This window comes from Gopherus flavomarginatus, chromosome 2 (genome assembly GCF_025201925.1).
Source record: "Gopherus flavomarginatus isolate rGopFla2 chromosome 2, rGopFla2.mat.asm, whole genome shotgun sequence".
In the NCBI taxonomy this organism is placed as follows: Eukaryota; Metazoa; Chordata; order Testudines; family Testudinidae; genus Gopherus; species Gopherus flavomarginatus.
Genome location: NC_066618.1, coordinates 192,206,596 through 192,230,777, shown reverse-complemented (window position 1 = coordinate 192,230,777; position 24,182 = coordinate 192,206,596). Strand labels below are relative to the sequence as shown.

General features: G+C 44.2%; 2 protein-coding genes across 6 annotated transcripts in view; one reads left to right on the top strand and one right to left on the bottom strand.

Annotated features, from left to right (window-relative positions):
- LOC127045612 (uncharacterized) overlaps positions 1-13,854 on the top strand; it is a 251,489-nt gene extending 237,635 nt beyond the window's left edge. Inside the window, exon 2 of the mRNA XM_050941865.1 lies at positions 13,340-13,854. Coding sequence (XP_050797822.1) covers positions 13,340-13,725 — 386 coding nt within the window. The 3' untranslated portion in view covers positions 13,726-13,854. The remainder of the gene's footprint in view (positions 1-13,339) is intronic.
- The window catches only part of CARMIL1 (capping protein regulator and myosin 1 linker 1), a 280,248-nt gene that overhangs the window by 224,811 nt on the left and 31,255 nt on the right, over positions 1-24,182 (bottom strand). The window lies entirely within an intron of this gene.

Sequence of the window (24,182 nt, the reverse complement as noted above, 5' to 3'; positions counted from 1 at the left end):
AGTGCGTAGCTTTCTGCACCAGACCACGAACAAACAGTTTATTAAAACAACTATCCAAAGACTGGACTTGGGAATTTGTTCCAGCAGAAACAAAGATCTTAAAAATATTAGTGGAAAGGAAACCGATTCCCAAACAGCATCCAGGGGCTGGGAGCAGCACTCTCATAGGAAGATTGGAATGCTTTCTTTCAGAGGTGCATTGGTTGCCCACCACGGCAACATTCCTGGACAACACTTATCCCTCTTGGCTGATAAAAAAAAAAAAAACAATGGAAAGGGACTTGTATTCACCTGCATTAACTTTAATTACTGTACATGGTTCATAGCACTCATCCTCTTTGTGTGTGTTGCAGTTTTCAAATTACAGTAATATAAAAGCATAAACATCAATCTTCTTATGTGCATTAAAAACTTCCTTCTCCACTCAGTAAGTTAGCTAAGTGGTTATGGGCTGCTGTGGTTACTAGTACAGTAGTAATCATGTCAGAAAATATGATACAACAGTCTGTTTACTTCTGTTTTCCAGGCGCTGAACTAGGCCACACTGAATTCTAAGAAAGCTTGTGAATGCTGGTAATGTGCAACATTACTCTATAGCTATGCTTTATGGGAAAAAAACATTTCATTGGAGTACTCCATCTCACCCTTAGTTTATTTTTTTAATGTGTCTTTCAATAAGCATAAAGAGCCATTTCTCTACTTCACAGATTTATTCAAAGCTTTTCCAGCATGACTTGATCAATATTAAACCCTTTCATGTAAATTCTCATGCAATTAGTTTTAACTGCTAAAAAAATATTAATCATTTACAAACAACATGTGATGTATCCCACCAAAAGTAAAGATTTTTGAAGCAAAGGATGACAGTTGGATCAATAACTGAAGCTACAGTAAAATGAGAACCAAAGTGCTGCAAAAACAACATATTATATCTTATATTTTTATCATCCTTTACAACCTGATTTACAAATTATGAACCAGATCCTACAAGCACTCCATCACTTAACAATTATCTTCAAGAACTCATGGAAGATGGTTGTGGTTCTGGATAACTGGAATAGGGCAAATATAGTACCCATCTTCAAAGAGGAGGAAACGAGGACCTGTATGTGACAATCAGGGTGCGACATCTCAAGGGGAGAACAGAAGGTTTAAGCCCCCAAACAAGCAGCCTAACCAACTGACTGCACACTGTATTAGCATATTTTAAGAATATATCAAGTAAGCTCTTCTATGAAAGGTTGTAATGGACTTTACTAGATTTTCCAGAAAAAGGTACATACACTATAGCAGGGGTCGGCAACCTTTCAGAAGTGCTGTGCCGAGTCTTCATTTATTCACTCTAATTTAAGGTTTCACGTGCCAGCAATATATTTTAATGTTTTTAGAAGGTCTCTCTCTATACGTCTATATTATATAAATAAACTATTGTTGTATTTAAAGTAAACAAGGTTTTTAAAATATTTAAGAAGCTTCATTTAAAATAAAATTAAAATGCCAATCTTATCAGTTTAGTGTGATCCTTTTCCTTGCTGAGTTTTTCAATGTGCGCCACAGCAGGGAGTGGCTGAGGCCAAGAGCAGAGCCTCAGGCTGGCTGCTGGTACCCCAGGCCAGCAGTGGGCTGAGTGGGGCTGGAAGTCTGGATACCGGCTGGCGGGGGGGCTGGTGGCTGGAACCCCAGACCAGCAGAGGGCTGAGCCTCTCAGCCTGCCACTGGCCCCGCTCAGTACACTGCTGGTCTGGGGTCCCGGCAGGGGTAAAAGTAACTTAAATTTTTTACAGGTACTGTCGTATTACAACCCCCCTCAGGAGAGGGGAGGAGGAGCTCAGGGGCTGGGAAGTGTGTGGGGGAGCACTCCGAGCAAGGGGTTGGGGTGTGGGGGGATCAGAGCAGAGGGTGGGGATGTGGATGGTGCAGGAGTCAGGGCTGGGAGCATGGAGGTGCAGGAGTCAGGGTTGGGTGGCGTGAGGGGTTCAGGGCAGGAGGTTGGGGAATGCAGGAGGAAGTCCCGAGAGTATGGGGACTTAAGGCTGGCCTGGAACAGTCTCCGTTGCTGCTGGGTTATCTGGATGGGTCCCTGCCCCATGCTGTTCCTGTTTCTGCCAAGGGAGCTGTGGGCCAGCTGTGTAGGGGCACTGCATCTGCAGGAAAATGGGGGGCAGCTGCAGACGACCAGGGGAGCGGCCAACGGAGGGAGGGGACATGTCCAGCTCTTCAGCGGCGGGTCCCTCACTGAGGAAAGGACCCGCCGCCGAAGATTGAAGCTGCGGCGGTAGAGCTGCTGCAGATTGCGACTTTTTTTTTTTTTTTTTTTTTTGCTGCTCTGGGCGGCAAAAAAGCTAGAGCCGGCCCTGCAGAAGACCCTTTGGCCTGCCACTCCCTTCCCCCAGGGGCCGCAGGGACAGCAAGTGCCTGCAGTGCCCTGGTTTCCAGCCACAGTGGCGAGAGAGGGGCAGCAGGATAGGCTGGGACGCGGACACCTCCACTGCGCCTCCCGCCGGCCCCTTTTACTTGCTTGACTGCCTGCTGCTTCGGCCGCCAGCACCAGCCTGCAGGAGAGTTCCGGTAGCCAGCAGCTCCCCAGCTGGGAGTGAGCGTCGCGCTGCGCCCCAGCACTGGCTGGTTCTGGGTTCCGGCTGGGTTTCGGTTCCAGCTGCTGGCCCCTTGCCAGCCAGGGTCTCAGCCACTGGCCTGCTCAGCCCACTGCCAGCCTGCGGTTCTGTTCACCCAGGCTGGCGGTGGGCTGAGTGGGACCAGCGGCTGGGACCTCAGCGTGCCATTAAAAATCGGCTCACGTGCCACCGTTGGCACACATGCCATAGGTTGTCGACCCCTGCACTATAGGCATAAGATTTAGTGGTTCATTATGGCAGGGAGAGGAAGTAGAGCAATTACTAAACCCCTAAGGGTTTGTCTACACAGCTTTTCAGAGCTAGTGGGAGTGAGCCTCTGAGCCTTGGTCAACATGCTTAGGGTAGCAAGGCTTGCCCTGATGCTCTAAAAATAGCCGTGCAGAAACACTTTGAAGCTGTGGCTTGAGCTGGGGGCCTGCTCTTTCTCACTCCAAAATGTTATACAGACACCCCTTAAGGGCTTAGTAATTACCCCACTTTTTCTCCTTCCCTCCCACCCTACCCTGTAATCAGCCACTAAATCTAATACCTGAAGAACATGTATCTTTTTTTTTCCTGGCAGCTCTAGCAAAGAACCCACACACACGGCTAGGTCATATATGCAGCCTAGTGTTTGATTTGTCTCTAATGGTTATAGTGTTTTACCAAAAGAAGGGAACAGTATCTTCCAGAAAAGAAATAGACAAATTAGAAAGCTGATGTCATCTGGGAAGTCAAAATCAAGCTGGGAAGTAGGAATTCCTAAATTCTAATTCTGTTGGATCTTGGGCAAATCATTTAACCCTTCAGCTTTACTTTACTCATCTGTAAAGTATACTTCATACTTTCCTACTTCGCAGGAGAACTGTGCAAATTCATTAGCTAATGGTTGTACAAATCTTTTATTAATTTATTTAGTCTCTCTGTGCCTCAGTTTCCCATTGTAAAATTAAGGTAACAGCATTGCCTACCTCACAAGGGTGTTGCAGAGGGAAATCCATTAAGACAGAGGCACTCAGGTTCTATGGTAATGTAAGCTATATGAGTGAATGAGAGACAGAGACAGACAGACAGACACACAGTCCAAAATACTGTAACTCTCATAACTAAAATCACCTCTCCACTCCACTGAAAATATACAGGCACTCTCAGCGTTATCCCTCAGGTAATGGTGCTTTTAAAGGGCTCACACCTCACCCTGATGGTGCAACTGCTGGGAAATGCTGGGCAACAACGATGCCTGAAAATACTGACCCCAAGATGGAGAAACTTAGGACATTATTTAAATCGCCCTTTGGGACAGCTACAGATACATCTATAAAGGAGAATGTACTCTTCAGAGCATCACCACATCACTAAATTCCATTTTGAAAAAGTCTACATATTAAAAGAGATTCACATGTCCCAAAATAACCAACTGATGGCAACATCCTAAATCCCAACAGTTTTGCCAGACAAATTAATTTCAGGCTAGTCTACACTGGCAACGCTAAAGCACTGCCGCGGCAGCGCTTTAACATGCCTTGTGTGGTAGCAGCGCAGCTCTCCCAGCGCTCTTAAAGAACACCTCAATGAGGGGCACAGCTCCCAGCACTGGTCCACGGACTACACTGGCGCTTTACAGCACTGAAACTTGCCGTGCTCAGGGGGCTGTTTTTTCACAACCCTGAGTGAGAAAGTTGCAGCATTGTTAATTGCCAGTGTAGACAAGCCTTTATAGTGAACTGACAGTCTTTACTTTCACTAAGCAAAGTTTTTTTACTGAAATTGTGTGATATTTGACTGTAAGGGTAATGCTGTCCAGTTAATAATAAGCACAACACAAGTCTCTAGAACACATTGCCTTTTGGATGTTTTATGAAAGTATCACACAAAACAGCGCAATCTTATATTCTAGAGAACACAGCTTATGATAAGACCTCATTTAGTATTCATAATACTATTAATTTATCCTGGTTATAAATCCATTGAACCAAAGTCAATGTAATTGGTTTCATCTTACAACTGGAAAAAAAAAAATCAACGGACATTCAGCATGCCAAGCAGATTTCTCTATAACATCTTCCTAAATTATGAAAAATCTAGACACTTTAGGGATTAGCATTCTGATTTTTAATACCGTATAGAAGTAAAGGAGATAGGGGAAAGCACAGCTCTCTGCAGCCACTAAAAGTCCAGCCTGTCTGTCATTACTAGTGAGAGCTTATTCTTTCCTCAAAGGCATAGTTCTCCGATGTGATCATAATGTGACCATCTGACGATGCGCTGACAAATGACTTTACCTAACGTATGAATGCACTGAGTGAATAGGCTGGATATTTATGGCTTCTCTCTCAACAAATTTTCTAAAGAGAGATCCGTAATGAAGCATATCTTTAGAATAGCATTTTTTTTGTCAAGAGCATTAGAGAAATGTGCAAAAAACATACTTCTACAAAGATTTTCTTTGTGATAGGATGACCATGTACCCACTGAGCAGTTAAATGGGTGAAGATTTGTATTTACTAGCGTGCACATGAATAACTCGGTTGACAGTATTTTTTATATTGATAAATGCAACCTTCAATTATAAATTAGTACTTTGTGGGGATTCCTGCCAGAACCGGAGAGAATTAAAATTAACTACCAAGTGAGCATGTAACAGGAAATCTAAAAGATAAACTAGGTACTTAACATGGCAGAAATTCTCCCATCTTCTGTTACACTTATTTCTACACTTTTGGTGGTAGGGGTGTGTACTTAAAGTATGGTAATCTAGTGTTTGTGAAAGTGAACTATTAATTCAAAGCACAGTGTATGCTGACAATATTCCTCCATACAGCTCAGCCAAAAGCATGGCAACTCATAACTCTCAGACCTTAGACCTTATCTACACTACACAGTTTTGTCAACAAAAGTCAGCTTTTGTTGACAAAACAGAGGAGATGCACATACTGAAATGCTCCTCCTGCTGAGGTAACTCCTCTGCTACGCCAACATAATAAAACCACCTCAACGAGAGGCATAAGGCTTATGTTGGTGTAGTTAGGGCAAAGCAATGTCCATGTAGAGACATTGCATTCCTTACATTGCTTGTTGGCAGTCATTCTTGTCTATTTCGTGGCCTGTGAAATTGACAAGAAAGCTGCCTCCGCTCCCAAGCCAGGCTGCCACCCAGGCTCCCAGAATGAACTCCTAAAACTTGACAACTTAATAAGATAAGGATGAAGAGAATCTGGTATGTGGCCTCACTGATTACTTCTGAAAGTAGAGGATCAATAATCAAGACATGGTACTTCCCCATTTCTAACTACTTATGTCAAGAAAACACCACAATATTTCTTCAAGACATTTTTCCCACAACATAGGATAAAGTGATTCAGAAAATACTACTCTGTCCACAAAGACCTTCTTATTTTTGATCCTCAAAGATAGAAAGGCAAACCACTCATCTGTACTAACATCCTAGTATTAGATATTATAGGCCAGATTATCAAAGGAACTTGAGTATTTAAAGATGTAGAGAAGTTCCCAGTGGAATTTTTAGAAGCATCTAAGCAGAATAGGCCCCTAACTATCATTGAGTTCAATGGGCGCTAGGTGCATTAAGTAAATCTGGTCCTATATGAAAGCATAATACCTATGGGTAGGTAACCTATATAATTCTTAATATCGAAGTCACAGCTCTATACAGCGACATACTGCTAAATTTTATCAGGAGCCCTGCAGAAGTTCTCAAGTTGGTAATTGTCTCATACATGAGGTAAGTCTCCAAAATCCATCTTGTGTATGACATCACCATAAAATAAACCGCCCATACTCAAAATGCAACTAACATTTTACCAGGAAATTGTATCTAATTGAAAATCTGTGCAATAGCAATTATGAGACTTCACACATTAGTAATAACTTCACACATCATATCAACATAAAATGCACATAACTCTGGGTCTATATTCCAAATTTTAAACAAATTCACAAGGCACATCCAAAGCACATATGTACTTCATCAAAACGCTCACTAGCAGTGCATGTAAAATACTGTTTTTTACAATATTAATATTCTGTGCAAACTTCAAATAAGGGCAAGAGTTCAGTGGCATGATCCAGATGCTCTTGGCTTACCCTATAAACGCACTTTAACTGGTTGACCAGACCAGGCTGACAATGATTATCCACCAGACCCTATTTACTCTGAAAGTCCCCACACGCACTCCAGCAGCCCTGACATACCTCCCACTCACTGCAACCCAGCCCCACAGGTCATAGCCCCCAACATGCCCCACTCACCCCAACCTCCTGGCCCCCAACCCTCACTGCCCCTAGTACTCCTCACTCATCGCATAGCCCACCAACAACTTGTCACCCCGCCCCCAAGCCAGTCATCCACTGCCCCCACAATCTTCCTGGCCACTCACTGGCCCATACCCTACTCCAGCTCAGAGTTCCACTTCCATCCTGCTCCTGCTGATCCCAGCCATCCAGCAACTCTGCTCACTTCCATTGCCTGCCCCGCACAGGCCAAATTTGAGTGACAAGTGAGACTGCAACCTGGCTCATGAGGTCCCAGCACCACTTAGGATTCACCAGGGAGGCAGCCCCTCCATCATGCAGAGAGGCAACCAGGCTAAATCTGAGCGATGCTGCAACCCTATAACTCGGATCACAACACCACTTATTTAAATTGGGCCCGGCTGCTGCACCCACTCCCCATCAGGACAGAGGGGCAGCTGGGCCAAACTTGAGTGGTATTATGACCCCGTGAGCCAGGTGAAGTGCTGGAGTGCAATTCTGTCCTGGATTTCAGGTGCGGGAGTGATGCTCTGGCCTGCTCCAGCAGTACACTCCTGGCTCTATACAGTTTCCCACATAGTCTAAAATATCCATGTTTGGTTAGACAAGAAGTAACAGGGTCTTCTTATTGTAGAAGGAAAGCGTTCATAATTTGTTGTACGAGGGAGGCTACATACGCCCCTCTGATGTGAGCATCCTCAGACAGAAAAAGAAGTGTTGAAAATTAGGAAGAGGTTATGATAACTGAGATTTCATACTGTTCAGAGTCAAGATACTATACAAGAGAATACTCTAAAGACTGCAGTATCTTTTAAAAGCTCTTTCCTAAGGCAATATGTCAATGAGTTAACTGAGGGGACATTATAAAACATTATACCTGCTCTTGGTGGTATTACTCTGTTCCTTCCTAACAGCGCTTTTCCCAGAACACAGACATAGTTCTCCCCTGCAGGACCCTGCATGGGTCGTTTTAAAGACTATGAGAAGACGACGACTGGGTTACCAAACTCCTGTGCCACGTTTAAAAATGCTGATCTTACTCTCTAACTTCAATGAAGGCTCAATCCTATGCCACTGAAGTCAATAAGTATTTGGACATTGCCTTCAAAGGGGCTAGAATCAGGCACCACCCTAAGGTACCAAGGAGGCTGGTAAGCATTGCTCACACATTCCACGTGGGTTGTTTTAACATTCTGGTTCTGTACCAGCACTACACCTTGTTTTGAATTCTATTCCTTTGCTAGTACAACCTACTGTATCATCCGTGTTAGTGTGGTTGCTGGGCATTCAATGGTTTTGACGGTTTTTTCTGCAATAACACTGGCTCCTTTTCCTGATTGCTATGGTGACTGACACTTTCATTTTACACATATTTTCCAACTTGCTCCCAAATTATTGGCTGTAATTTGTGATAGTACAAGTCAGCCCTCTGTTTTGCTTTCTGAAGCACTGTTTATACAGTGTGACTCATCTCATAAATGCTTTCTGTGTTGGTGTTCTTCCACGTCGGACTGAATTCCGCCCTTTACTTACACCCTGTACAAACCCTACTCATTCCAGTGGGAGTTGCGCCCATGTATGTAAGGGCAGCATAGAGCCCACAGCCTTCAGAATGAAAGGAAGCATGTAGAAAGACCACAGAGTGGATGAGAACAATTTCCTTATTTCACATTTCCCAGTTCAAAGCCTTTCCTGCCAGAGATGCTTTAACACACAATTAGACTTTTGAGGAGCAAAATTTGACACCTCTGAATGAATCCAGTGGCAAGAAGCTCTGAAAATAGACCAGAGGTATATACCCCTAGCCCTGTCCCATAAGGGCTTGAAAACTGCCCACTGCAAGTTACCAATTTTAAATGCTTCCACCTTCTGACCTTTTCCCCCTATTGTAATACTTTAACCTCATGCAAATATAAAATACTGAAAGATTCACTACAACTTCTCTTATTAATCACAACAAATACTGCTTGCAACTGATATCTAATCAGAACGAGAAAAGGAAGCCAGGTTGATCAGGAAGTACTGAAAGGGGAAAAAAAGATCCTCTTCTTGAGAGAGAGATGGATGAACAGGTCACAAAGTCCTCCCACCACCATCCCGCCATCTCCAAGAGAGAGGGAAGATCTTGGTCACCACTAGCCTGTCTCCAAAAGGCAGAGACACAACCAACGAACAACTCAGCTCTCCCTTCCTTGATAATCCTGTTAGGTCACAAGCAGGGGAGGATGGAAGAAAATAGTAACAACTTAAGGACTAGAACCTGGCAATAGACATCACCTCACATGTATATCGTTTTACATTTATCTTCAATTAACTATTTCTGATACTTGTTGGCTCTGTTACCTCTTTGGGTCAAATCCTTTAAAATCTATGTGACAGAGTAGGTGTCATTCACTGAGAAACCATATTTGAGAAATATTCTAATTGCTGAGAAACAGGAAACAAATCAGAAAATCCAGGAACTTTAAGGCTAAGACTAAGAAGGAAAGAGCCCATTGTCTGGAAATTTAGGGAAAAACGGTTTTAGGGGATCATTAAACACCATTAACATGCAACCAGCAGGCGGAAAGGAGGACAGTAACAATAATAAATCCAAATTTTTTGTGCACAGTATGGAAAAATAATTATATTTCTTGAGGGGAGCTTCCACAAAATACAATGACTATTATATTTACAATACATTACTACATCTTCCAGGATATTGCACCTGAACAAACATTCTGTGACTACAAATTAGGATTCCATGGCTTAATATGGCAATGCCAGACTCACACTTTGGACTTTTAAAACGGCCAAGAGTATTAAGTAGGAGTTGGTAAGTCACTGATTCAGTTGCTGGCCTCCAAGGGTATGTCTACACTGCAATTAAAAACCTGCAGTTGGGCCATATTAGTTAATTTAGGCCCTCGGGGCTCAAGCTAAGGGGCTGTTTATTTGCAGCACAGATGTTCAGGTTTGGACTGGATGCTGGATTCTGAGATGCTGGCAGGTGGGGAGGGTCCCAGAGCCCAAACATCTGCACTGCAATTAAACAGCCAGTTAGCCTGAGCCCCAGGAACCTAAGTCGGCTGGCACAGGCCAGCCGCGGGTGTCTAACTGCAGTGTAGACATACCCCAAGAGACTATGGTGCTAAGCAACATGCAAGAACTCACAGCATGAGAAGAATACAGAACTTAGGTTTAAATCAATTCAGGGAACAAAATAACCATTCCCACAAGATCATTCCTATCTAGTTAAGCTGTTACTTAGAGTGGGATTAGATACGATTTTACATTGTCTATTTTTGAATTAATGGGATGCTCCTACCAGTTTTCTAATACATTTGTTTTTATTTATGAGAATTTGGGTTTTTGGATGTTTAGGGGAATAATTTGCTGTGTTCTGTTCTCAGAGACAAAGCAAACTTTCTGATTATGGGGGAATAATAAAAGAACTAAGAGGTATCGAGCCTGGAGCGCTCAGTCCAAGGAAGAGGGCAAAAGAATGCTTCCCATCATCCAAAGGACTTTGATAAGATGTTGTCTGTGGTTATTAAGGAACAGGATGAAGCATGGCAACCACCACAAAAAAAGGAGGGGAACAAAGGTCACAGACTGGTTGCATTTATCCCATTCTATTTGCAAGCCTTTGTTTACAATAATCTCGTCCTACTTTGTTTCCAGCTCTTCAGCCAAATTTCCCACACAGAATTATACTTTACTTCTCATTCTGTGACTGGCCATTAATTTCTGATGTAGAACCTTGTCAAATGCCTTTACATCACTGATTCTTTTTTCTCTCCACTGTGGCAGAGGGAGTCTCAGGGCTTTTCCACACTTACCAGAGGGATCGAGGAGCAGTGATCAGTGCATCAGAGGTCGATTAAGACCCGCTAAATCGACCGCAGATCACTCTCCCGTTGACTCCTGTACTTCACCAGATTGAGAAGCGCAAGGGGATTTGACAGGAGAGCGTCTCCTGTCGACATTGCATAGTGTGGACCCCGCGGTAAGTAGATCTAAGCTATGTCAATTTGAGTTATGCTATTCACGTAACTCAAATTGCGCAGCTTAGATCAGATTTTCCCTGTAGCGTAGACAAGGCCTCAGACATGTAAACATTGGCATTCCCCGCTACTAAAGAATACAAACAAGGGGCTTGTCTTCACATACAGCAGTGCAGCTGCGCCACTGTGGTGTTTCAGTGAAGATGCTCTCCTGTAGATATAGCGCTGTCTATACTGGGGATGAGGTCGGTATAACTATGTCGCCCAGGGATATGGATTTTTCACACCCCTGAGAGATGCAGTAATACTCATATAAGTTTGTAGCGTACACCTGGCCCAAGTGGCCACTCACTCTCTTCGCCAATGCCTTCACATTCCAGGAATGAATTCTGTACTGGAAATTTATACAGCAGGGTGGCCCTGATGAGTAAAAAGCTCAATTTCTATTTTCTGACATCTAAATCCTCTCATCTCTGATGCTAATTTAATGTGCTGTATCCACTGTTTGACGGGTGGGGGAGGAGAGAGGCCTGGTCTACACTACGCAGTTAAACTGATTTTAACAGCGTTAAATTGATTTAAAGCTGTACCCGTCCACACTACAATGCACTTGATATCGATTTAAAGGGCTCTTTAAATCGATTTCTGTACTCCTCCCCAACGAGAGGAGTAACGCTAAAATCGATATTAACATATCGGTTTAGGGTTAGTGTGGCCGCAAATCGACGTTATTGGCCCCCGGGCGGTATCCCAGAGTGCACCACTGGCCGCTCTGGACAGCAATCTGAACTCAGAGGCACTGGCCAGGTATACAGGAAAAGCCCCGCGAACTTCTGAATTGCATTTCCTGTTTGGCCAGCGTGGAGCTCTCATCAGCACAGGTGACCACCCAGAGCTCATCAGCACAGGTAACAATGCAGTCTCCTGAGAACAGAAAAAGAGCACCAGCATGGACCACACGAGAGGTACTGGTTCTTATCGCTATATGGGGAGAGGATTCAGTGCTAACAGAACTCCGTTCCAAAAGACGAAATGAAAAAATATTTGAAAAAATTTCCAAGGCTATGATGGGAAAAGGCCACACCAGGGACTCAGTGCAGTGCAGAGTGAAAGTTAAGGAGCTCAGACAAGCATACCAGAAAAACAAAGCAGTAAACGGAAGATCCGGGTCAGGGCCGAAAACATGCCGCTTCTCCCCTGAGCTGCATGCAATTTTAGGGGGCTGCGCCACCACTACCCCCTCCCTTGTCCATGGATTCCAAGGTGGGGGTTATAATCTCAACCATGACTGAGGATTCAGTGGAGGGGGAAAATGAGGAGGAGGAGGAGGAAGAGGAGGACGACCTTGCAGGGAGCACACAGCACTCCATTCTCCCCAACAGCCAGGAGCTTTTTGTGACCCAGACGGAATTACCCTCCCAGCCCTCCCAAGCCACTAGCCTAGACAGTGAAGCCATGGAAGCGACCTCTGGTGAGTGTACATTTGTAAATATAAAACGTGGTTTAAAAGCAAGCGTTTTTTAATGATTGATTTGCCCTGAGGGCTTGAGATGCATTCGCAGCCAGTAAAGTTACTGGAAAAGTTTAACATGTCTGGGGATGGAGCGGAAATCCTCCAGGGATATCTCCATGAAGCGCTCCTGGAGGTACTCCAAAAGCCTTTGCAGAAGGTTTCTGGGCAAGGCAGCCTTGTTCCGTCCACCATGGTAGGACACTTTACCATGCCATGCATGTAGCAAGTAATCGGGTATCATTGCATGACAAAGCATAGCTGCATATGGTCCCGGTGGTTGCTGGCATTCAAGAAACATCCGTTCTTTATCTCGCTCTGTTATCCTCTGCAGAGTGATATCGTTCACGGTAACCTGGTTGAAATTAAGGAATTTAATGAAGGAGACAGAGATGGCCATTTTCCTACTGGGCTGTTGCTTAAAAGAAATTCTTCCTTGCACGTAGCCAAGCGGGGGGAGGGGAGGAAGGACAGCGCTGAGCTTTTTAGCGTTTGGCCAGCAGGAATCTTCCCAGCTAGCAGCCAAGCGGTGGCGGAGGGAGAAAGGGGGTGATTAGCAGTGATCTTCCATTATACCAGCCATGCGGTGGGGGGAGGGGTAAAGCAATCCTAGAGAATTGGATTGGGGAGGGGAGGGGTTGGCGTCTGCTGCTGCTTGTTAACAGGAAAGAAGCATCAGAGGGCACTGTGTATATGAAGGCTGGAGAAGCTGAAAGACAGTGGCTTACCATGGACGCATACAAGCTGAATTGTGATTCCCGAACCTGCGTCTGTGAGATCTGTAACACCAGAGCCGCAGGCACTCAATATTAAAAGATGCAAAATGCGACCTTGTAGTGAAATCACATGTGCTATGTAAGGTGAATAGTGTTGTTCACTGTGAAAGACTATAACCATTGTTCTGTAAAATGTATCTTTTTAAATACTTCTCTCCCTTTTTTCCCTCCCTCATGCAGCTGCACATTTTTCAAGCCTCCCTACTCCATCCCGAAGGCTAGCTCAGATAAGGCGGAGGAAGAAGAGGACGCGAGATGAAATGTTCTCTGAAATCATGGAAGTAGCCCGCAATGAAAGAGCTCATTTGAAGGAGTGGAAGGACGTGGTAGCAAAGTACAGGAAAGATGCCAGTGAACGTGAGGATAGGAGAGACGCTCGAGATGAGAGGTGGTGGCAGGAAGATCAGCGGTGGCGGGACACAACGCTGGAGCTGCTGCGTGATCAAACTGACATCCTCCGACGTCTGGTGGATCTTCAGGAAGAGCAGCGGGATCACAGAGTGCCGCTGCAGCCCCTGTGTAACCACCCTCACCACGTTCCATATCTTCCTCACCCAGACGTGTAAGAACGCGTGGGGGAAGGCTTTGTGCACCAGCCCACTCCACCCCCGTGGACAGTCCAACCAAAAGGCTGTCATTACATTGAAATGTGCTTAATGGCCTTTTCCTTCCCTCCTGTCCTCCTCCCAAACCACACCCGGGATATCTTGTTAATTCTCTGCCTCTTTTTAGAATTACTTTTTAATAAAGAATACATGCTTTTTAAATAATAGTGACTTTATTTCCTTAAGCAAGCTGTAATCAAAGGGGGAGGGTGGGTTGTTTACAGGGAAGGAGTCAATAAAGGGGGGGGGTCATGAAGGGGAAACAAACACAGCAGTCACACCGTACCCTGGCCCGTGATGAAACTCGTTTTCAAGGCTTCTCTGATGCGCACCGCTTCCTGGTGAGCTCTTCTAATCGCCCTGATGTCTGGCTGCGTGTAATCAGCGGCCAGGTGATTTGCCTCAGCGTCCCACCCCGCCATAAAGGTCTCCCCCTTACTCTCACAGAGATTGTGGAGCACACAGCAAGCAGCAATAACAAAGAGGACACTGGTTTGGCTGAGGGTTGAGTGAGTCAGTAATGTGCGCCAGCGAGCCTTTAAACGGCCAAATGCACATTCTACCACCATCCTGCACTTGCTCTGCCTGTAGTTGAACAGCTCCTGACCACTGTCCAGGCTGCCTGTGTATGGCTTCATGAGCCATGGCATCAAGGAGTAGGCTGGGTCACCCAGGATAACGACAGGCATTTCAACATCCCCAACTGTTATTTTCTGGTCTGGGAAATAAGTCTCTTGCTGCAGCTGTTTAAACAGAGTAGTGCTTCTGGAGACGCGAGCGTCATGAACCCTTCCTGGCCATCCCACGTGGATGTTGGTGAAACGTCCCTTGTGATCCACCAGTGCTTGCAGCACCATTGAAAAGTACCCCTTGTGGTTTACGTACTGGGTGCCTGGTGCTCCGGTGCCAAGATAGGGATATGGGTTCCATCTATCGCCCCCCCACAGTTAGGGAATCCCATTGCAGCAAAGCCATCCACTATGTCCTGCACGTTTCCCAGAGTCACAACCTTTCATAGCAGCAGCTTAATGACTGCTTTGGCTACTTGCATCACAGCAGCCCCCACAGTAGATTTGCCCACTCCAAATTGATTCCTGACTGACCGGTAGCTGTCTGGCGTTGCAAGCTTCCAGAGGGCTATTGCCACTCGCTTCTCCACTGTGAGAGCTGCTCTCATCTTGGTATTATGGCATTTCAGTGCAGGGGAAATCAAATCACAAAGTTCAAAGAAAGTGCTCTTACGCATGTGAAAGTTTCGCAGCCACGGCGAATCGTCCCACACCTGCAAAACTATGCGGTCCCACCAGTCTGTGCTTGTTTCCCGGGCCCAAAATCGGCGTTTAATGGGTAGAACCTCCCCCATTACCAGCAGGAGCTCCAAAGCGCAGGGGCCCGCGGTTAGGGAGAATTCAGTGTCCATATCCTCATCACTCTCGTCGCCGCGCTGCCGTAGCTGCCTCCTCCTCGCCTGCCTTTGCAGTTCATGGTTCACCACAGACAGCACGAGAATGCGCATGGTTTTTACAACGTCCACGATTGCACTATTGATCTGAGCAGGGTCCATGCTTGCTGTGCTATGGTGTTTGCTCAGTTCACCCAGGAAAAAAGGTGCGAAATGGTTGTCTGCTGCTTTCAGGAAGGGAGGGGTGAGGCTGTACCCAGAACCACCCGCGACAATGATTTTTGCCCCATCAGGCACTGGGATCTCAACCCAGAATTCCAAGGGGCAGGGGAGACTGCGGGAACTATGGGATAGCTACGGAATAGCTACCCACAGTGCAATGCTCCAGAAATTGATGCTAGCCTCGGACCATGGACGCACACCGCCGAATTAATGTTCCTAGTGTGGCCGTGTGCAATTGACTTTATAATATCTGTTTTATAAAACCGGTTTATGTTAATTCGAAATTATCCCGTAGTGTAGACATAGCCGGAGAGAGAAAGAAAGAGGGAGGCTTCTTCTGAAGCTGAAGCATTGCTCCACAGCCAGCTTCTTAGCAATGACGCCTCTTCCCTGTCTTTACAACCAGCCAAAATAGAAAAGAACTACTTAAAGGGGTTCCTGGCTCTCAGCACTTCATCCTAGAGAAGAACAACTCTCAAAGTTTGTCTCAAACCAACAGGCCTCTCCAGTGAAGCATAGACTGCTACCAACCAAGATGTTTAGGTCACAAATCTCTATTTTCAAAAATTCAATTTCAGGAAGATGGAGCTTACAAAAGTAAAAGACAGGATTCATGCCCTGAAGTTCATTTTTTAAAAGGCTACATTGAAGTTAATATAGTAAACTGATTTCACGTGTATCTTTCAAGGCCACTTTTGAGAAACAAGACCTGCAATATTACAAATAAAGTTCTTGTTGTTTTAATAAAAACACAAGTTAGAATAAGTAAGCTAAGTATCTAGCTTGCCTTATAATTAAATGTCTACCTCACTGCCTAGCAACAAATCGGTATAGAGGTTCGCTTGGGGATAGAATTTGAATTCAAAGTTACAGGTAATATTCACAGGAGAAGAAGATGCTGCAGCCATCCATTCTTCATTTTAAATATCCTCACTTCTTTTTTTCATTTTTAAAAAGAGCCATCACAACGATTACCAGATTTGTCCTTTGTTTATAATCTCACATTGCATTATATTTCTTTAAAATTATCATTTTGAAAGCAGAAACTACAGATTATAGATCTACAGCTTCTATAATAAAATATGCAGTTTTATTGAGTATCCACTTATGTTTACCAGTCACGATCAACACATTGTTTTTTTTAATTCTAACAATACAACAGCAAACTGAGAAACCGGATCCTTTCTGAAAATTGCTCTTCAGGCATTCTATGGAAATTGTCATTATGCTCTGACTCCTTTCATACTCGACACAAAAGGATTTGAGCGTCTTACTCACTGACACAGTCCTGTGGTCTATGTCAACAGCTCGACTCTGCACTTGATTCAACTTTTTCCTTGCAAAAATATAAAGGGGGGAAAAAAAATGTGCCCAGAGCTCAAGCACTCCCTCTCGCCCAAAGCGTACCTCTTTCAATGGAGAATCACAATTCAAACAAATCCATAATCACCCATCCTGCTGAGTCAGCACCATCTCTACTGAAATGCTAGAGCAATCACATCTTATATTTTTTCTACTTGAAAAGCTGGGCTGCCAAATGAAAAAAAAAATCAAATTGCACCACAGTTTTTGTTCTAAACTTGTGACAGGCTGCTGCAGCTAGGATCTCTCTTGTTACAAGAAAGGAGGCTGCAGGTAGAGAGGGGGCCTCAGGACACTGCACCCCTCATTTGGTCTCACTAAATTCAAACTTGATGATCTTCTAACCATGCTGCAAAAGCCACTTATTTGATAGGAGCTTGGGGAAATGAGAGGATGTTTCTGGATATAATGTGGGTGAGGGAATTTATTAGCTGGCTGAGATACATTGCTGTCTCCATTTGATTGTTTCATGCTGCTGGCTGGTAGAATTTACTTACTATTTAATGTTGTTGGATGGTTACCATTACCGCAAGGGGCTCAGAGCTTCTGTATAGGCCTCTTTTATTATTAAAATTGTTAAATCCAAACAAAAGTCTTAGGAGATGTGGCTATCAACAAGAAGGGATTATGGAAAGGGGAGCCATTTGTACGCAGTGGATTGTCCTTTTACTCCCTTGTCACTAGAAGCACCAATACAATGAGTTTCTCCAGTTACCAGTAATTCTGAACAATGACCTTCTCTCTCACCCTCCACCTCACCCATTCTTGTAGGAGAATGCACTTCATTAAACCAACCTTTATCTACTCTGGGATTAGCACCACTCTGTCAGAAGCCAGACTTACAAACAAATAACATGGTCTAAGCCCTTCCAACAAAGACAGGACCAACTGCTTAGGAAACACTCCCACCCAGAAGAGTTGCAGAAAAGCAGTAGAAAGCCCAATAAAACTCCTAACCACACATTTTCAAAATGTGTTGTTGCTAAAGCTACTGAAAAAGAAAGCAAAAACAAAACACACTTCCACGTATCCACAATCTTTCACTTGAATATTTTAATGATTTCCCCTTGGAAATGCTCAGGCCCCTTGCATGTTTGCCTTCCATGTACATCTGAGAAACAGGGTTTTGTTGACAAGAACATTCATATAAATAATTTTCTTAGTCACATGCATGAGTCCTCACTGAAACTGAATTTGAAGTTCACACAAGCAAGCATTTGTGCCAGTGTTGCTTGCACTTTAGTCCTTTTTGGTTATGGAAATACTACTATCTGAATTAGCAGATCAGATAAAATGAAGCATTTGACTAATGAACAATGCACACTTGCAGTGAACTATTCACTCTAGGTCCTTAAAATTTTAAGGAAAAAAGTATCAAATCACATTGAAGAATGAATACATTTATAGATATTTCATTCTGTTGGCAGGGTTTCTATAAGCAGGGAGAGGAGCCAAAGTCACCGGATAACTTATTAGCTGCAAATTATTCACAACTATCATTGTAACTTATGCATTAACTTATCTGTGACAGGTTCGGTCACAGAGACCTCCTTGGGACTGCTACCTGATGTGCTGAGACTACCTCTGAGCCCATTTTCTCTGCCAGTTTGGGCCTTCAAACCCCTGCCTTGTTGAGCCAGAAACGCAAGCCTGCTGCAACATAGACCCAGGGTCTGAACCATGCCCCAAAGCTCCAGATTTAATAGAAAACAGCTTTAGAAGTGCTCCTGTCTCCAGCACCCAGATTCCCAGCTCCAAATGGGATCCAAACCCCAAATAAATCCATTTTACTCTGTATAAAGCTTATACAAGGTAAACTCGTAAACTGTCTGAGAGAGATATGCACAGCTGTTTGCTCCCCCAGGTATTAGTCACTTATTCTGGGTTAAATAATCATAGAATATCAGGTTGGAAGGGACCTCAGAAGGTCATCTAGTCCAACCCTCTGCTCAAAGCAGGACCAATCCCCAGACAGATTTTTGCCCCAAATCCCTAAATGGCCCCCTCAAGGATTGAACTCACAACCCTGGGTTTAGCAGGCCAATGCTCAAACCACTGAGCTATCCCATAAACAAAAGTGATTTTATTAAGTATAAAAAGTAGGATTTAAGTGGTTCCAAGTAATAACAGACATAACAAGGTAAGTTACTAAGCAAAATACAACAAAACACACAAGTCTAAGCCTAATACATTAAGAAACTGAATACAGGTAAATCTCACCCTTAGAGATGTTCGAATAAGCTTCTTTCACAGACTAGACTTCTTCCTAGTTTGGGCCCAATCCTTTCCCCTCATACAGTCCTTGTTAGTTCTAGCAGGCATCTTAGGTGAAAAGCAGGGAATTGGACATGACTGGAACCCCTTTGTTCTGTTCAACCCCCTTTTACAGCTTTGGAACAAGGCGAGAATCCTTTGTCTCTCTCTGGGTTCCCCCTCCTCCTTCTAAATGGGAAAGTACCAGGTTAAAGATGGATTCCAGTATCATGTGACATGTTTACATGTCCTGCGAGACTTCATTACCCACTCGCTGGCACACACTACACAGGAAGGCTTACAAGTAAACAGATCCATCTACAACCAATTGTCCTAGTTAATGGAAGTCATTAAGATTCCAAACTACCATTAATAGCCCACATTTTGCATAACTACAATAGGACATTAGAATTATATTTCATATTCCTAATTTTAGATACAAGAAAGATATAGTCATACAAATGGGATGAACACACTCAGTAGATTTATACACTTTGTAATGGTACCTTACAAGAGACCTTTTGTATAAAGCATATTCCAGTTACATCATATTTCCACTTATAAACATATTTCCATAAACATATGGAGTGCAACGTCACATTACCATTCAGCAATATCTGCACCACTAAAACCAAACATGCAACTTCTTTGTCCTAAGCTGCTCTAGTTTTAGGCCCATTGTTGGTGGAGAAGAACAACATGCACCTGATCCACCGCACACACAGCACTGAAAAGGTATCCTTAATTTAAATGGAGTAGTGCAGAGGTAGGCAACCTATGGCACGTGTGCCAAAGGCAGCACACAAGCTGATTTCAATGGCACTCACACAGACCGGGTCTTGGCACCGGTCCAGGGAGCTCGCATTTTAATTTAATTTTAAATGAAGCTTCTTAAACATTTTAAAAACCTTATTTACTTTACATACAACAATAGTTTAGTTATATATTATAGACTTAGAGAAAGAGACCTTCTAAAAACGTTAAAATGTATTACTGGCACGCAAAACCTTAAATCAGAGTGATTAAATGAAGACTCAGTACACCACTTCTGAAAGGTTGCTGGCCCCTGGAGTAGTGGCTTCTACTAGATAATGAACACTGATTACAGAATTACTGGAACCACAGTCTTTAGATACATGTTGGTCATGGAATCCAATGATTTATTTCTGATTTTAAAGATTTCAGCTTTTGGACACCATCCCTGTTTTATAAGGAGACATCTCTTCTGGGATGTGCCCACAATTTCACTACTAGGGCATAGCAGTACCTGAGTACGTAGAGGATACTGTTTCTAACACCCTGAGGAGACTGACAGTGTCTGTCATGTATACACCTTACCCCCTTTATATCAGTCACGGGAGCTAGGCAGTGGTGTCGTCCTGAAGCTCAAGGTACTGGAATGTCACTAGAAGCGGCAGAGAGCAGGGGATGAGGTGGGGAGCGGAGTGTTTACAGGACTGGGAAGGGTAAGGTGTGGGGATGTCTAGGCCTCAGGCTACCCGTTTCCAGCACGGTGGGGTGGGGGCGATAGGGAGAATAAGGGCCTAGTAGGGCCTGGAATCTCAGGAGTTTCTCCTGTTCACTCCTGGCAAGCAGCACCTCCAGCTCCAATTTCAGCGGCTGCCCAGAGACAATCCCCACACTTGGGGGCTGTAAATAGCAACTGCCCCCACTGTATATGCCACCATTCACCCTGCTGTCCTGCAGGATCCTGTCTGTCCCCGGCCACCTGCCCCAGTGCCTCTGTTCACCTAACTGACCTGCTCTTGCGCCCTCACCTTGCTAGTCCTCCACCCCTGTTGTCCTGCTCATCTGTTCTTCGGTCTCAGCTGGTTTGTCCCTTTGCCTTTCCCTCTCCCCCTTTACTTGTTCCTTAGTAAAAGTTTCCCAGCCGGAAGCATGGAGCAATCAGGACCCAGCATTCTACTGCTGCTGCTGCTCAGTGCTCCCGCACACAGCAGCCTCCCACCCTGGGAGCATCCAATCTGCCCTGCACCCACTGCCACCACCACTGCCGAGCGGGGCCACTTTACATAAGAACATAAGACTAGCCATACTAGTGCTCAGCAAGCTGCTGCCGGCTGCACTGCTGGGAATGCTCTTCTGGCATGGCCAGGGCTTCCACATGCCTGTCTGGCTGCCTTTGCTGCTGCCAGTATCACCTCGCACATGCCCAAGAGCCCTGCGGCCCGCTCAGGCAATTTAAAAGGGCCCAGGGCTCCCAGCTGCCGGGCCCTTTTAAATTGCTCAGGCCCCTGGGCAATTGCCCCCTTTACCTCCTCCCCCCACACCCACATAGGCAGGCCTAAATAAGCTTAAGGCCACAACTTCAACTCTTTCCTGACTACATCAGCCTTTTGATTGGTCTCCAGAAGGGAACCCAAGCTCTGTCACTCCCTTATCAGCCTCATCTCACCCATTCAGAGGGAAACTGTCTAACCTCAAGGCCAGTGCTACAGTCTGCTATACAAAAGCTAAGAAGCAATAAAGAGTCCAGCAAGCTGGGCAGTTCTTCACAGGCCTGAACTCCCAGGAGACGATGCTTCTCCAAACAGGCTTTCAACTATGTTTTTGAGGAAGAGCCAGTTGTTCCCCTATCATAAGACAGCTCCCATAGTAAATGTCCTTGGTGTCGTGGCAGCCATTGGAACCAGAAGCCAGAGCATGTCTTCAGGCAGCCTCTGTTGCTCTATGCACTGCTGCGGATCCAAGAAAAAGGAGAAGGGTCCCAAATCAGATACATTTAAAAACCAAAGAAAAATTAAAATATAGACCAAGGTCAGCCTATTATTTACCATGATGCTTGTTTACCAAGAAGCAGGATGAGGCAAAAAAAAAAAATAGTTGGTTAAATTTGGAAGGTGAAAAAAGCAGGTTCAGTGAAGAACAATTCCCCCCCTCCTCCAAGCAAAATAAAGCATGGCCTTTTCTATCACCTATTGTGATTGTAGGAGAGAGACAAATATGATTGACATAAATACACATACAGCGATGGACAACTGATCCAACAAAGCAAAAGAAAGATAAATACATGGAACTTCTACAACTGTAATAAAAGGGAGGCAGAAGATACTTAATCTCAATTAAGGGAACTAACAATGCAATGGGCAATTCAATGTTTAAACAGGCTGGAACTCAGGAAGGAGACAAGAATCCTTGATTTATTTGTAATTTTCACTGTTTACAAATGAAAAAGACTACTAAGACCAAAAACTTTGCCAACTTGGGTGCCTAATAAGTTGGACACCTTAAAAGAAAAAAACAAAACCAGCGAGTTGGTTTCCAGAGTGGCTGAATACCTATGGCAGAAGTCACAACTAAATCAGGCCATTTATCATCGCTTAGAACACAAATCTATATTCTGCATATTATCTACTTTTGCTTTTAGCTTTAAGCTGCTAACAGGGGATGCCATGAGAAGGCCGTAGACAAGTCTCGCATATGTATCTTGTTGATTCGGAACTGAATACAGTCAACCATATAGTTAGTGGTTGCCTTAGCCACACATTAGCTAAGGCTACAAAAAGGGAAGAAACAGTGGCATCCAGGCAAGGATCCTTGCACTGAATCCAAGAGTTTTCTTCATACCTTGGGGCTGCCATTCCCACAGCCTAGTTGTGTCAGATGCAGCGTCATCTTCTTTAGATTCAGTATCTCAGTTCAGTATCAGAGGGGTAGCCGTGTTATCTCAGTTCAGAGTACTGCAAAGGATATACATCCTGTTTTTAGCAACAACTATCAGGTGGAAGATCCTCATGGACAATGTTAATCTGATCATGAAGCCGCTAAGTGACACTCACTGGGAGAGCTGCACTGACAGCATAAGATGACTGAGGTTTACGATGCCCTGATGGAACTGGCGCGGTCGAGTAAAGCCTAATGCGGAATCAGACACAAGACACAAAGCCTGGCAAACCAAACCATTTTCTTCAAATTTCTGGTCTCAACTGTGGTTTCGCATGATATCCTATTCCAAATAAACATGGTAAGCAAGGCATTAAAAACTCAATCAATGGACATTGCAACTGCTACTACGTTGATGAAAAACTGCCTTGAGGCCTACAGAGACAACAGATTTGAAGATGCCATCATGACTGCCAAAGAAATGGCAGAAAACTTAAGAGTTGAGCCGGTCTTCAAGGAAACTCGTATTCATCAGAAGAAGAAAGTTTGGTTACAACAGCAGAGATGAGATGATAGGAAGCTTGGAAGAAAAATTCAAGAGGTCAGGTTTTTTTGCTCACTCATCGACACTGCTCAAGTGTCCAACAAAGAAAAGTATAGACAAATGAAGCACCATGAAAAGACCTCAAGGGTTTTGTGTGACCTTAGTAAGATGCCGGGGGACAGAAATTGTGCTCCTGAACAATTGTACGCACCTTCAGCGGACGCTGACACATTGGAAATGTTCAGACGTCAATGATAAAGACTTCTGTGTCGAATGGGACAATATCTGTCACATTCTGCCACACAGGAAGCATTCTCCATTCCAAGAACTCCAATTCATTCATGATGCAGAGCTGAAGGACAATTTTCATACTGTGTGGCTAGCTTGGAGGATTCTGCTCACGCTGCCAGTCACAGTAGCGAATGGTGAGCACAGCTCATCAAAGCTCAGACTCATTAAGATATATCTTCGATCGATGATGGCCGACCAGAGACAGACATTGCTTGCTATTTTATCACTTGAAAATCCCACTGGCCAGTCTCTGGATCTCTCTGATGCTGTGCTTCAGTTCGTGAAGGCAAAGGAGAGAAAAGCAACTTTTTGAGCTAAAGAACTCAGGTTAACATTCTAAGGCTGTCACCTACTATAGCACTACTTAATACTGGTGTACCCAATGTTGGTGCACAGTTCAATTTCTTGATGTTAGTACATTTCAGTTATTCTTAAAAATTTTTAAGTTTCTATAAGCTTAGAGGAAATGAATTTTTTATTTGCCTATATATAGCACAAATACAGATTTTCAGATCCTAGCATGCACATTTATCATCCAATATGTCCGGGATAAATCATGCATGCAAATCGTGCACCAAAATTGTGAAATGGGCTACCAATGCAATAAAAAAAAAGTAAGGTATTTTAAAATTTAACAAATGGGGGGGGGAGGAAACAAAGATGCTCCTCATCTGGGATGCCATTTGGTCTAGGGCCGGACCTAACTGCAACACCATGCCA